At 43.3% G+C, this 15,871-nt stretch overlaps 1 protein-coding gene across 1 annotated transcript; it reads left to right on the top strand.

The window, feature by feature from the left end:
- Positions 1–10: 10 nt before the first annotated feature.
- Positions 11–14,772, top strand: LOC120054006 (dynein light chain roadblock-type 2). The gene is made up of 4 exons (XM_039001360.1): positions 11–139; positions 13,149–13,224; positions 13,508–13,675; positions 13,845–14,772. The coding sequence occupies exons 1-4, from the start codon at positions 137–139 to the stop codon at positions 13,886–13,888; spliced, it is 291 nt and encodes a 96-aa protein (XP_038857288.1). The 5' UTR covers positions 11–136; the 3' UTR covers positions 13,889–14,772.
- Positions 14,773–15,871: the final 1,099 nt, after the last annotated feature.

Below are 15,871 nucleotides of genomic sequence, written 5' to 3' on the forward strand. Positions count from 1 at the left end.
GCTACTTCCGTTTCTACGTAGCAACATAACCACTGAATAAAACGCGACGGTAGTGTAGAAGGAATATCTTTGGAAGCTGTTTGCTAGACTACAACAACATTGATTTGACAGCTAACGTTATTCAGCACCTGCAAATATGGTAAAAATTATTATTTCATTAACATGAAATGTTTTGTCTCAAGTAGTTAGCTAGTTCAATAATAGTTATGTAAAGGAGGTGTTACGTGCAGGCAGGCCAAACAACAAATAGTGATGACTGATGTCATTGCCAATCCATTCATAGCCGCAGGAAGATGTTTTGAGTAGGTGCTGAGGAAGTAAATACAAATCATATAAAATATGTCACCAGGGAGTGTGGAGGATCATTAGCTTATTTTAAAGCTGTGGCTTGTTTTAAATCACAAGCATGTAGGTCTATATGCCTAGTTGTGAAGACCTCAATTTGGGCAGAGGGCATGGCAATAGGCCTAGCGGATTATTGAGATGTGGCTGTCAGTGAAAACCAATGCATCTAAAATGTGTGTGAATCTTGGGCTCCCGAGTGGCGCAGCGGTCTAAGGCACTGCATCTCAGTGCAAGAGGCAGTCCCAGGTTCGAATCCAGGCTTTATCACATCTGGCCGTGATTGCGAGTCCCATAGCGAGGTGCACAATTGGCCGGGGTAGGCTGACATTGTAAATAAGAATTTGTTCTTAAATTTCACCTTTATTTAAAAAAAAAATGTTTAGACAAGGGGAAACATTTGGCGAATATATTAGTGTGGCGAATATTGGCATGTCTCTCTCCAGAATGCTCTCAGCTCTCCATAATGTATGGCGTTCACCCATAAAATGAATTAAAAGGTTTATACAAATGGTTTATCCATCCAATAGAGAATTCCATCAGAAAAACAATAGTCCAAACCCCATGCCTCTACCACATGGTTAAAATGTTAGATGATTTACTCTGAGAATTTAGCATGTGAATGGAATGTCATCACAGGTTTGAGTAAAAACATGGGCTTTTTCTAAATGAAATCCGTTGAATACAAAAACGGGGACTATATATATTTATTTACAAAGCTAAGAGACTGAATTTCAGTATCCATCCTCGCCGAAAACAATCTGTTCCTGTTTTCTTTGTGTATTTTGAGTCTTTCCCTTTATAATCGTCATAGAAATGTATATCCATGTAGATTGATTACCAATATAGGCAATGAAAGCCAAGGATCTGGAGGTGGAAATTACGAAGGTATCAAGTTGATTTTGTTTGGTCCACCGAGCAGAAACACCTAAACGGTACCACCTCACAATGCCAAATATAGAAGCGATACAACCAAGAGCAGTGCAGTCTAAACTAACAAATTAACATTCTTATTTCATCAACACTGTCAAGTACACTAAGGTTCTAATATTGTAGAGAACAATGTAATTTATAATGACATGGGGCAAAGAAAACTAAGTTGACATTCATTTTGTAGCACCCTCTTGAATTTGCCCTGTTTTTCTCTACATTGTACAGCAGTGAGTGAACGCCCTACAGAATGCGCTGAGCTGTCCCACCAATTCATTGTTTTGTCTCGTTTGCCCTTTATTTTTGTCAATTCCCCATTACATATGTCACCAATAGTACATTTACCGTTAATCCCCATTTGGTTACATACATTTGTTAGTGCATGGATTAATTAGGCCTATAGTCATTTACCATTCTCATTCTCTGAGTGGAAACAGTGTTTGCAGAGTGCACAACCTGTTACACTTGAGAAAATTGTTTTGGTTTATTTCATACCATCACTTTTTTCATTGTATTTTCTGTGTGGTTTCTCTGTCCTACTTCTACACCTGAGCATGCGTAGAAGTAGGCTACCTGGCCTGCTGCACACAAATGTAGGAGGGTGCCCATTTGGGGATTTCTGTTTGTCTTATCACCACTAATAAGGTGAACTTCAGTCATTTTTTCCCTCTACCTTTCTTAATCCATTGTGAATGATAGTTCCTCCCAGTATTTGAAAAATCTTTCATACAGTCGTGGCCAAAAGTTGAGAATGACACATTAATTTTCAAAGTCTGCTGCCTCAGTTTGTATGATGGCAATTTGCATATACTCCAGAATGTTATGAAGAGTGATCAGATGTATTCCAATTAATTGCAAAATCCCTCTTTGCCATGCAAATGAACGGAATCCCCCAAAAACATTTCCACTGCATTTCAGCCCTGCAACAAAAGGACCAGCTGACATGTCAGTGATTCTCTCGTTAACACAGGTGTGAGTGTTGACGAGGACAAGGCTGGAGATCACTCTGTCATGCTGATTGAGTTCGAATAACAGACTGGAAGCTTCAAAAGGAGGGTGGTGCTTGGAATCATTCTTCTTCCTCTGTCAATCATGGTTAACTGCAAGGAAACACGTGCCGTCATCATTGCTTTGCACAAAAAGGGCTTCACAGGCAAGGATATTGCTGCCAGTAAGATTGCACCTAAATCGACCATTTATCGGATCATCCAGAACTTCAAGGAGAGCGGTTCAACTGTTGTGAAGAAGGCTTCAGGGCGCCCAAGAAAGTCCAGCAAGCGCCAGGACTGTCTCCTAAAGTTGATTCAGCTGCGGGATCGGGGCACCACCAGTAGAGCTTGCTCAGGAATGGCAGCAGGCAGGTGTGAGTGCATCTGCACGCACAGTGAGGCGAAGACTTTGAAGATGGCCTGGTGTCAAGAAGGGCAGCAAAGAAGCCACTTCTCTCCAGGAAAAACATCAGGGACAGACTGATATTCTGCAAAAGCTACAGGGATTGGACTGCTGAGGACTGGGGTAAAGTCATTTTCTCCGATAAATCCCTTGTCCGATTGTTTGGGGCATCTGGAAAAAGCTTGTCCAGAGAAGACAAGGTGAGCGCTACCACCAGTCTTGTGTCATGCCAACAGTAGCATCCTGAGACCATTCATGTGTGGGGTTGCTTCTCAGCCAAGGGAGTCGGCTCACTCACAATTTTGCCTAAGAACACAGCCATGAATAAAGAATGGTACCAACACATCCTCCGAGAGCAACTTCTCCCAACCATCCAGGAACATTTTGGTAACGAACAATGCCTTTTCCAGCATGATGGAGCACCTTCCCATAAGGCAAAAGTGATAACTAAGTGGCTCGGGGAACAAAACATTGATATTTTGGGTCCATGGCCAGGAAACTCCCCAGACCTTAATCCCATTGAGAACTTGTGGTCAATCCTCAAGAGGCGGGTGGACAAACAAAACCCCACAAATTCTGACAAACTCCAAGCATTGATTATGCAAGAATGGGCTGCCATCAGTCAGGATGTGGCCCAGAAGTTAATTGACAGCATGCCAGGGCGGATTGCAGAGGTCTTGAAAAAGAAGGGTCAACACTGCAAATATGGACTCTTTGCATCAACTTCATGTAATGGTCAATAAAAGCCTTTGACACTTATGAAATGCTTGTAATTATACTTCAGTATTCCATAGTAACATCTGACAAATATCTAAAGACACTGAAGCAGCAAACTTTGTGGAAATTAATATTTGTCATTCTCAAAACATTGTCTTGACTGTACACTATCCCCCTTCATAATCACCAGGCATCGGTGTGAAAGAGCAAAATGTCATGTTCTGAGGATCCCATAGGCCTATATCGAATGGAGATGTCTTAAAATACATGAACACATTTCCCTTTGTGCAAAAACAGCTATGTTTGTCGCATGCTCACTGGTGCTGGAAACTGAGAACAGGCTAGTTGATATAACGTTGCAAGTTCTCTAGCGACAGCGTCGGGCTGGACCTTCATATATACAGTCATTGGGCTGGACCCAGATTTGATAGGCTACCATGGTCCACTTCACGAGGGATAGCTCAAGACCGATAGAAAAGGCAGACAGGCCTAGGGAGATGAATAGTAGAGATGACAAATAAAATGCAGGTTCTTTCAAATTGCATTCTATTTGTCACGTGCTGAATACAACAGGTAGACCTTACAGTGAAATGCTTACAAGCCCTTAACCAACAATGCAGTTAAGAAAAAAGGGTTAAAGTATTTACTACAATAAACTGAATGTTTAAAAAAAAAAAAAAGAATAACATAATTAAACAATAAAATAACAGTAGCAAGGCTATATACAGGGGGTACCGGTACTGAGTCAATGTGCGGGGGTACAGGTTAGTCGAGGTAATATGTACAGTTCCAGTCAAAAGTTGACACACCTACTCATTCAAGGATTTAAAAAAATATATATTTTCTACATTGTAGAATAATAGTGAAGACAAACTATGAAATAACATATGGAATCATGTAGTAACCAAAAAAGGTGTTAAATCAAAATATATTTTGAGATTCTTCAAAATAGCCACCCTTTGCCTTGACCGCTTTGCACACTTGGCACTCTCTCAACCAGCTTCACCTGGAATGCTTTTCCAACCATCTTGAAGGAGTTCCCACATATGCTGAGCACTTGCTGGCTGCTTTTCCTTCACTCTGCGGTCCAACTCATTCCAAACCATCTCAATTGGGTTGAGGCCAGGTCATCTGATGCAGCACTCCATCACTCTCCTTCTTGGTCAAATAGCCCTTACACAGCTTGGAGGTGTGTTGGGTCATTGTCCTGTTGAAAAACAAATGATAGTGCAAACCAGATGGGATGGCGTATCGCTGCAGAATGCTGTGGTAGCCATGCTGGTTAAGTGTGCCTTGAATTCTAAATAAATCACCGACATGGTCACCAGCAAAGCACCCCCACACAATCACACCTCCTCCATGATTCACAGTGGGAACCACACATGCGGAGGTCATCCATTCACCTACTCTGCGTCTCAAAGACAAGGTGGTTGGTACCAAAAAATCTCACATTTGGGCTCAGACCAATGGACAGATTTCCACCGGTCTAATATCCATTGATCGTATTTCGTGGCCCAAGCAAGTCTCTTCTTATTATTGGTGTCCTTTCGTGGTTTCTTTGCAGCAATTTGACCATGAAGGCCTCATTCACACAGTCTCCTCTGAACAGTTGATGTTGAGATGTGTCTTACGTGAACTCTGTGAAGCATTTATTTGGGCTGCAATCTGAGGTGTAGTTAACTAATGAACTTATCCTCTGCAGCAGGAAGTAACTGTCTTCCTTTCCTATGGCGGTCCGCATGAAAGCCAGTTTCATCATAGTGCTTGATGGTTTTTGCAACTGCACTTAAAGTTTCTTCAAAAGTTCTTGAAATGTTCCGTATTGACTGACCTTCGTCTTAAATGAGGGAGGGTCGTTTCTCTTTGCTTATTTGAGCTGTTCTTGCCATAATATGGACTATCTTCTGTATACCACCCCTACCTTGTCACAACAACTGATTGGCTCAAACGCATTGAGGAAAGAAATGTAACACCTGTTAATTGAAATGCATTCCAGGTGACTACCTCATGAAGCTGGTTGAGAGAATGCCAAGAGTGTACAAAGCTGTCAAGGCAAATGGTGGCTACTTTGAAGAATCTCAAATATAAAATATATTTGATTTATTTAACACTTTTTTGGTTACTTCATGATTCCATAAGTGTTTTCATATTTCATCATTTATTCTACAATGTAGAAAATAGTAAAAATAAAGAATAATCCTGGAATGTGTTTCCAAACTGTACATGTAGGTAGAGGTAAAGTGACTATGCATAGATAAACAGAGAGTAGCAGCAGTATAAAAATGAGTGGGTGGGTGGGACAATGCAAATAGTCCAGGTAGCCATTTGATTAGCTGTTCAGGAGTCTTACGGCTTGGGGGTAAAAGCTGTTAAGCTTTTTGGACCTAGACTTGGTGCTCCGATGCCGTGCGGTAGCAGAGAGAACAGTCTATGACCTGGATGACTGGAGTCTGAAACATTTTTGGACCTTCCTCTGACACCGCCTGGTATGGAGATTCTGGATGGCAGGAAGCTTTGCTCTAGTGATATACTGGGCCGTGCAGTCGGAGGCCAAGCAGTTGCCATACCAGGAGGTGATGCAACCAGTCAGGATGCTCTCGATGGTGTGGACAGCTCTCAAACTGCTTCACTACAGACCTGTCTGGGGCGTACTCGGTTCTCCTTTTCCTGTAGTCCACAAATCATTTCATTCATCAGGATATTTTGTGTTTTTATTTGTCGGCTTTCTGTATTTTTACTTAGTTGACAATTATAGGCCTACTGATACATTGACGTAGGCTCTCTTAGTTCTATGCGTTCTTTTCTTTAGCCACCAATCATTGTGTCCATATAGCAGAGGCTGGTCCACTAGCATTAGTGGAATTTTTACTTTTAGATGTATCATTTTAATTCCGATTTGTAACCACTTGACAAAAATATTTAAAATGAATGCACATGAAAATCAGAATTGCCACGCAGATCGGTAGAAAAAAATTGTAAGCTTCCCCAAACTTAACTCGCGCGCCACCTAGTAATATACCATCGTCAGAGCGCACATTTCTTTGTATTGCATAATTACAACAGGTGTGTGAGAGAAATGACGAGGGGTGTTGTTACCAAGATTGTAAAACTGAGCAAATGGACGGCAATGCGATCCATCGCGGAGAAAAGCGCTCACCTCGATCCAGCACCAGCTGGTGGAAAGCACCACTCACTGTGTTGCTTGCTAGACTAATGGGCTAGTACACCTACGTGTTTGACATAGGCAAGAGCAGGCCTGCGAACCGAGGGCGAGAGAATGCCACGTTCCTTATTTGATATTGTTCCCATTCCCTTTTTGCCAAGTTTAGAATTCTGAACTAATAGAAAATAATGTGGAGAACTTGCGAGCATTACTCTAGATCACTTGATATCCACCACAAGGGTGAGAGAAGAGGGAAAGAGGAAGAACCGACTTAACGCAAACTGTCTAATACAGCAGAGCTTGCCAAATCCCCACAACAGATAAGAGCATATCACAAACAAAAACAGAGCTGAGAGCTCTCCTTGCAGAATGGGGCCCATATAAATATAGTATAATTTATATCAATAATGCAATTGAAAAGTGGTTTAATAGTTTATTGCAACAAATTCTTGCAATTTTACCATCGCACTACCAGGGGGTGTTGCAGCACCTTCAGCACCCGTACTTCCCGTGGCTATGAACCAATTGCACTTAAAAAATAAATAAAAAAAGGCAAATCAGCAGTTGCTACATAAATTTTTGGACAAATTAATGAAATGTACCTATTGATTTTTGAAGAATAAGTGCCTCATGAGCTTAGTTCAACTGACATACCCCACCAGTGCCCAAAATATAACCTTGTTTTACGCCAATGTTTGTAAAGAGAGTAAATGTCAACAAACACTGTTTAGCCTCCTCGTATGAGATACACATGGTATACTTTGTCCAACGAAATGCTTACTTGCAGGTTCCTTCGCAAGAATGCAACAGTAAGAAATCGTTTTAAAAAAAGTAAATAAAGAACAATGGCAGTAGAATAACACTTTTTTTTTTGCATGTACAGTGCCTTGGGAAAGTATTCAGGCCCCTTGACTTTCCACATTTTGTTATGTTACAGCCTTTTTTTAGCAATCTACACACAATACCCCATAATGACAAAGCGAACAGGTTTGATTGTTTTTGCAAATTTATGAAAACAACCTTATTTACATAAATATTCAGCCCCTTTGCTATGAGACTCAAAATTGACCTCACGTGCATCCTGTTTCCATTGATCTTCCTTGGTGTTTCTCCAACTTGGAGTCCACCTATGGTAAATTGATTGGACATGATTTGGAAAGGCACACACCTGTCTATAAATGTCCCACAGTTGACAGTGCATGTCAGAGCAAAAACCAAGCCATGAGGTCGAAGGAATTGTCCATAGAGCTCCGAGACAGGATTGCGTCGAGTCACAGCTCTGGGGAAGGGTACATGCCGCATTGAAGGTCCCCAAGAACACAGTGGCCTCCAGCAATCTTAAAAATGGAATATGTTTGGAACCACCAAGACTTCCTAGAGCTGGCTGCCCAGACAAAATGAGCAATCAGGGGAGAATGCCTTGGTGAGGGAAGTGACCAATAACCTGATGGTCACTGATAGAGCTGCAGAGTTCCTCTGTGGAGATGGGAGAACCTTCCAGAAGGACAACCATCTCTGCAGCATTCCACCAATCAGGCCTTTATGGTAGAGTGGCCAGAACTCAGTAAAAGGCAAGACAGCCCGCTTGAGTTAGCCAAAAGGCACCTAAACACTCTCAGACCATGAGAAACAAGATAATCTGGTCTGATTAAACCAAGATTGAACTCTTTGGCCTGAATGCCAAGTGTCACGTCTGGAGGAAACCTGGCACCATCCCTACGGTGAAGCATGATGGTGGCATGCTGTGGGGATGTTTTTCCAATGGCAGGGACTGGGAGACTAGTCACAATCGAGGGAAAGATGAACAGAGTAAAGTACAGAGGTCCTTGATGAAAACCTGTTCCAGAGCGCTCAGACTGAGGTGACGGTTCACCTTCCAAAAGGACAACGACCCTAAGCACAACGCAGGAGTGGCTTCGGGACACGTCTCTGAATGTCCTTGAGTGGCCCAGGCAGAGCCCGGACTTGAACCCGGTCTAACATCGCTGGAGAGAACTGAAAATATCTGTGCAGCAATGCTCCCCATCCAACCTGACAGAGCTTGAGGGGATCTACAGAGAAGAATTGGAGAAACTCCCCAAATACAGGCATCCCAAGCTTTTAGCATCATACCCAAGAAGACTCGAGGCTGTAATGCTGCTGAAGGTGCTTAAACAAAGTACAGAGTAAAGGGTCTGAATACTTAAGTAAATGTAATCAGTTTTATTTTTTATAAATTAGCAATGTCTAAACCTGTTTTTGCTTTGTCATCATGGGGTGTTGTGTGTAGATTTAGGGGGGGGGGGGGGGGGGGGGAATGTGTGTGATGTCAGCAGTGAGGTGTGGGGAATCAGAGCACGTGATCAGTCCAGTTCAAGTGTTCAGCAGTCTGATGGCATGTAGATAGAAACTGTCTGAGCCTGTTGGTATCAGACCTCATGCTCCAATACCGTATGCCTGGTGGTAAGGGAGAGAACAGCTCGTGGCTGGGGTGTGGTGTCCTTGATAATGCTGTGTGCCTTCCTCAAATACTGTTTCAAGTAGAGGTCCTGGATGGGTGGTGATGTTCTGGGCCATTTTCACCAACCGCTGGAGGATCTTGCTGTCGTGGACGGAACAATACCCGTACCAGGCTGTGATGCAACCGGTCAGGACGTGCTCGATGGTGCAGCGGTACTATTAGGAGAGGACCCGGGGCGGCATGCCGGATTTCTTCAGCCGCCTTAGGAAGTAGAAATGCTGTTGTGCCCTCTTGACAAGAGTGGTGGTGTTGTTGGTCCATGACAAGTCCTCGGTAAAGTGAATGCCGAGGAACTTAACTTGTGACTCTCTCTACTACAGTCCCATTGATGGGGATCGGGGAATGTTCCCTCTGCTTCCTGAAGTCAACTCCTTTGTTTTGCTGATGTTGAGGGAGAGGTTGTTATGACAATGGCAGTTCACTTACCTCCTCCCTATAGGCTGATTCATCGTTGTTGGTTATCAGGCTTACAACCGGGGTGTCGTCAGCAAACTTGATAATGGTGTTGGTGTCGTGCAAAGCCACACAGTCATGGGTGAACTGGGAGTACAGCAGAGGACTTAAGACACCTCTGGGGGCCCCCCGTGTTAAGAGTAAGTGTGGAGGTGGCGTTGTTGCCAGTCCTAACATACTGTGGTCTGCCTGTCAGGAAGTCCAGGATCCAGTTGCAGAGGGTGGTGTCCAGAACCAGGGCTCTGAGCTTGGTGTCAAGCTTGGAGGGAACAGTAGTGTTGAATTCTGAACTGTAGTCAATGAACAGCATTCTCACATAGATGTTCCTCTTGTCCAGATGTGTTACTGCTGTGTGAATAGCGATGGAAATGGCATCTTCCTTGGATCTGTTGGAGCGGTAGACAAATAGGAGTGGGTCCAGTGTTCCTGGCATGCTGGCCTTGATGTGGGCCATGACCAGCCTCTCAAAGCACTTCATGATGACAGAGGTGAGCGTGACGGGGCGATAGTCATTTGGGCATGTCACCTTTTTCTTGGGCACTGGGACGATGGTGGTCTCCTTAAAGCAGGTGGGGACTACAGCCTGGGACGGGTTGAATATGTCAGAGAAGTTTACCGCCAGCACACACTCAGAGGACGCGGCCAAGCTCGTCTGGGAGGGATTTTCCTTTCCACATGCGACTTAAGTCGGAGTTGTCGAACAGTCTTGTCTTTTTGCGTCCCTAATGGATTTGCGGAGCTCGTACCTGCTTGCCTTTTATGCGTCACACACCACCAAGTTATCGGGGTTTGTTGCGCTGACATTGAATGCTGCGGTACTGACTCAGCATTGTACGTATATCTCCGTTCATCCAGGGTTTTTGGTATGTCTGGATTGTTATTGTGGGTACAACGCCATCAACATATTTGCTAATGAAGCCTGCGACTGACAATGTATATTCCTCAATGTTGATGGATGAGTCCTGGGTGGATGAATCTTTGAACATATTCCAATCAGTATTCTCCAAACAATCCTGCGGAATTGAGTCTACCTCTGTCCAGCGCCTCACTATTCTCTGTGTTGGTGGCTCTCTCTCGAGTTACTGCGTGTAGGAAGAGAGACGTGATCTGATTGGCCGAAGTCGGGGATGGCTTTGTACGCGTCACGGATGTTTGTGTATACATGGTCAAGCACAGCAGATTCTCTTGTAGGGAAGGATGGTGATATGAAGAAAACGGGCTTGGTTAAAGTCACCCACGACAAGATGCAGGGTTTTATTTTAGTCAGTTAAGAACAAATTGTTATTTTACAATGACTGCCTACCCCGGCCAAACCCACCCCTAACACGGACGACACTGGGACAATTGTGCGCCGCCCTATGGGACTCCTGATCATGGCCGTTTGTGATACAGCCCGGGATCGAACCAGGGTCTGTAGTGACACCTAGCACTGAGATGCAGTGCCTTAGGCCACTTGGGAACCCGGGGGAGAGGATTCTGCTGGCTAATGATCTTGTACAGTTTGAGTGCCGCCTTGGTGTGTGACTGTGGCGTTATGCAAACAACTGTGATAATAACACATGTGAATTCCCTCGGCATATAGTGGGGTATTTCAGCATCAGAAACTTCAGGTCAGGTGAACAGGAGCTTGAGAGGTTTTCAACTTCGGTATACCAGGAATTGTTTGAGGAAACATACCCCCGCCCGACTCTTACCAGAAGCCGCAGTTCGATCCAGTTGGAATATGGAGAAGTCGTCTGGTTGAATAACAGAGTTGATTGTATTGTCTGTAAGCCAAGTCTCAGTAAAAACAAAGACACAGCATTCCCTGATGTCCCTCTGCAATTGAAGCCTTGCTCGGAGTTCAAAGTTTATTTTCCAGCGATTGGACATTAGCCATCAGGATACTAGGAAGAGGAACATGATAAAAAATATAATTATGATATCATGGATGGTCAATCTTTGCATCCATAGCTCGGTCTTTAAATTTGGTTACATTTCTACAGCCCCATCCCCCCGCTTTTCTACCAAAACAGTGGTTGGGTTTCGCTTTATCGTTTCAACTGCTGATTGCCGCTTTAACGATAGCTTGCTAGATAAATGTTAGTAACTACACTACATGACCAAAAGTGTGGGCACCTGCTCGTCAAACATCTCATTCCAAAATCATGGGCATCAATATGGAGTTGGTCCCCCCTTTGCTGCTATAACAGTCTCCACTCTTCTGGGAAGGCTTTCCACTAGATGTTGGAACATTGCTGCGTTACTTGCTTCCATTCAGCCACAAGATTATTAGTGAGGTTGGGCGATTAGGCCTGGCTCGCAGTCTGCGTTCCAATTCATCCCAAAGATGTTCGATGGGGTTGAGGTCAAGGCTCTGTGCAGGCCACTGAAGTTCTTCCACACTGATCTCAACAAACCATTTCTGTATGGACCTCGCTTTGTGCACCCAGGTATTGTCATGCTGAAACAGGAGAGGGTCTTCCCCAAACTGTTACCACAAAGTTGGAAACACAGAATTGTAGATAATGTCATTGTACGCTGTAGCATTAAGATTTCCCTTCACTAGAACTAAGGGGCCTAGCCCAGACCATGAAAACAGCCTCAGACCATTATTCCTCCTCCACCAAGCTTTACAGTTGGCCCTATGTATTCAGACGGGTAGCATTCTCCTGGCTTGCGCCAAACCCAGATCTGTCAGTCGGTCTGCCAGATGGTGAAGCATGATTTATCACTCCAGAGAAAACGTTTCCACTGTTCCAGAGTCCAATGGCCTCAAGCTTTATATCACTCCAGCCGACGCTTGGAATTGTGCATGTTGATCTTAGGCTTGTGTGCGGCTACTTGGTCACGGAAACCCATTTCATGAAACTCCCGTGAAACAGTTGTTGTGCTGAGACAGTTTGGAACTCGGTAGTGAGTGTTGCAACCGAGGACAGATGATTTTTACGCACTTCAGCAGTCCCGTTCTGTGAGCTTGTGTGGCCTACCACTTTGCGGCTGAGCCGTTGTTGCTCTTAGACATTTCCACATGACAATAACAGCACTTACTTGACTGGGGCAGCTCTAGCATGGCAGAAATTTGATGAACTGACTTGTTGGAAAGGTGGCATCCTATGACGGTGCCACGTTGAATGTCACAGCTTATCAGTAATGCCGTTCTACTGCCGATGTTTGTCTATGGAGATTGCATGGCTGTGTGCTCTATTTTTTTTTTACACCTTTCAGCAAGTAGTGTGGCTGAAATAGCCAAATCCACTAATTTGAATCCACTAAGTCCACATACCTTTGTAAATATAGTGTAGCTAGCTAATGTTAGCTATGCTATTGGTTGTCAGTAGGAATAGCTAGCTAACGTGAGCTAATCAGCTGCTTGATGTCTTGAGTCTTGGTCAGACTTTTTTTTTACATTTAACATTTATTTAACTTGGCAAGTCAGTTAAGAACAAATTCTTATTTACAATGACTGCCTACCCCGGACGACGCTGGGCCAATTGTGCGCCGCCCTATGGGACTCCCAATCACGGCCGGATGTGATACAGCCTGGATACGAACCAGGAACTGTAGTGATGCCTCTTGCACTGAGATGCAGTGCCTCAGACCACTGTGCCACTCGGGAGCCCAAGTGAGGCAAAGCTGCTGTACTGACACTTTATTTTCTTCCATAAACAGGCAGAAGTCGAAGAGACACTAAAGAGAATTCAAACTCACAAAGGTGTAATTGGAACAATAGTTGTTAATGCCGAGGGTAAGCAAGACAGCACTGAAGTAACAGCATCCCTCTCTACAATCCCATGTTTACATCCTCTTATAGGAGCTGTAACCTATAGCCACAACATGATGATTACTTTTATTTGTCAGGGACCATGTACAACATGCCATTGTACCAGATTTAGCTAGATTGCTAATTTTCATCTGTAGCCCCTGGGCGTCAGACATACCATTTGAATTTATGTAGCAAGCTAATTAATTAGTAATAGTCTCATCACTTCTCTATTATAAAGTTGATGCTGTGTGTTGGTCTTTCTCAGGTATCCCAATCAGAACTACCTTAGACAACTCCACCACGGTGCAGTATGCTGGTCTGCTGCACCAGCTCACTATGAAAGCCAGGAGCACAGTCCGAGACATCGACCCTCAGAACGACCTGACCTTCCTCCGCATCCGCTCCAAGAAGCATGAGATCATGGTGGCACCTGGTGAGTGTAGCAGAGGTGGTTTAGGTTCTCAAGGGACGCCCATCCACGTGAAGATCATCTATGTATCTGACATGTTGATATTGTGCTCATCATTTGATTCATTGTTAATATTTAAAATGTAATGAAACACATTTAGGGATTTTACAGTTTCTCCTCCTCTCTTTTCCAGACAAGGAGTATCTATTGATAGTCATCCAGAACCCCAGTGAATAGCCCCAGGAGGTTCCTGTGAGAGTCAGGCAGTAGCTCCTCACACACTGATCTTTGTCTCTGTTAAGAATATATGTTTTGTTAAATTGGACCACATATTTTGCTTTGTGCATTTTCTAATTTTTCCACTCTAATATGTTTCCTTATTCTATTCATTCTCCTTCTTAGCCATTGTCATTAATAATTTTTTGGGGGAAGAAACAAGGGCGTCATAACAATTGGAGCATTGTGTATGTCCTATTTTCCTATGTCCCGTGCCCACCCCTGTATGTTGATATGAATATAGTCTATGTAAGGAGCGTAGATTAACTCAGAATAAAGTAATTCAGATTCAATGTAGAAGAACTGAGGAAGGTCAATGTGTCAGAGACAGAGCTGTAGTGTATGGTCAGAGTAACCACTGAGCAGCAGTATCAGACTACTGTTTGTTCTAAAAGAGCTTCCTGGGGCCTGATTGAGTTAGCAAACTGTCCAAAATGGTTTGAAATAAGTATTTTTGGGGGAATTATAGAATTAACGAAGTATCAATGACTTAACCCATGTGCAAATGTAGCTTTCTTAATCAGAAAATCAAAGTCATGTGTGGCTGTTTTATCAAAGTTGGCTGGCTAATTTAATAATTCTGCTTTCCAGAATACCCCACTCTGGTATAAATCTATGGTGTGGACTCAAATCAATTACCAGATCAGGCCAGCAAAGGGCATATGTGGGCTGTCACAGCACATTCTCAGTTTTGTGATTTTACATTTTAGCAGACATTCTTATCCAGAGCAACTTACAGTATTGAGTGCAAAAATGTATACTTGTTTTTTACACTTTCAAAACAGATGTTCAGAATTGAGCCTGTATGTGGGTGTGATAAGATAAAGAGAATGAGGGAAATGTTACTAGTGACCATAGCGAGTACATATCCACCACAGCCACTACTTCTGGAGGTGGGGATGTGGTCTACATGTGCCTCTCCTCGGGTTCCAGGTTTTGGCTCACTTTTATTAGGCTAGAAAAAACTTTGTTGTTTTACTTTACAATGTGTCCCTAATAGATAGCGTAATTATTTACATGGTAGTTAAATAGGATATGATGGTCATCAGTTACACAAGTACAGTGTATTACACTGTTGTTGAAAAGCACTTAAAGGGATAGTTCACTCATGACAAAATTACATTGGTTTCCTTACCCTGTAAGCAGTCTATGGACAAGGTATGACAGCAATCAATGCTTTGGTTTAGGTAAAGGGGATACCTAGTCAGTTACACAACTGAATGCATTCAACCGAAGTGTGTCTTAACCCAACCTTTCAGAGAGGTGCGGGGGGCTGCCTAAATTGACGTCATTGGCGCCCGGGGAGCAGTTGTTCGGGGTAATTGCCTTACTCAAGGGCAGAACGGCATGGGGATTCAAACCAGCGACCTTTCAGTTAGTAACCCAACACTTAGCCGCTAGGCTACCTGCCGCCCAGATGCTGTAATATTTTACAGTACTATTTTCCTTACTGTAAAACATTACAGCATTCCAACTCTGGCACCAGTATAATGTTGTACATTTACAGGGAAAAGTTTGTGCATGACAGCAATCCATGCTATGGTTTAGTTTCCCTGGCACTGTTTCCACATGCTATCGTTTTAGCATTTGTGGTAAAAATCCCATTTAAGTCATAGGACCAATATTAGCATTTTTCATGCAAACTAAGCATGGATTGCTGTCATACACTGTAAAACTTTTCCCTGTGAATGTACAGCATTATACTGGAACCAGAGTTGGGACGCTGTAATATGTTTTATGATAAGGAAAATAGCATCTCTGCTGTAAAGCAAAATTACAGTATTAAACTGGCAACTCTGGTGCCAGTGTAATGCTGTAAATTTACAGTAATTCTCCCTGAAATCTAAATGTAAGAAAAACCAATTTGTACAAAATACATTTATTCAAATTGGTAAAAACATTTTAAAAATGTACAATAGAAGTAACAGTTAACACGTAACCAAA

The sequence above is a fragment of the Salvelinus namaycush genome, chromosome 9 (assembly GCF_016432855.1).
Source record: "Salvelinus namaycush isolate Seneca chromosome 9, SaNama_1.0, whole genome shotgun sequence".
Lineage (NCBI taxonomy): Eukaryota > Metazoa > Chordata > Actinopteri > Salmoniformes > Salmonidae > Salvelinus > Salvelinus namaycush.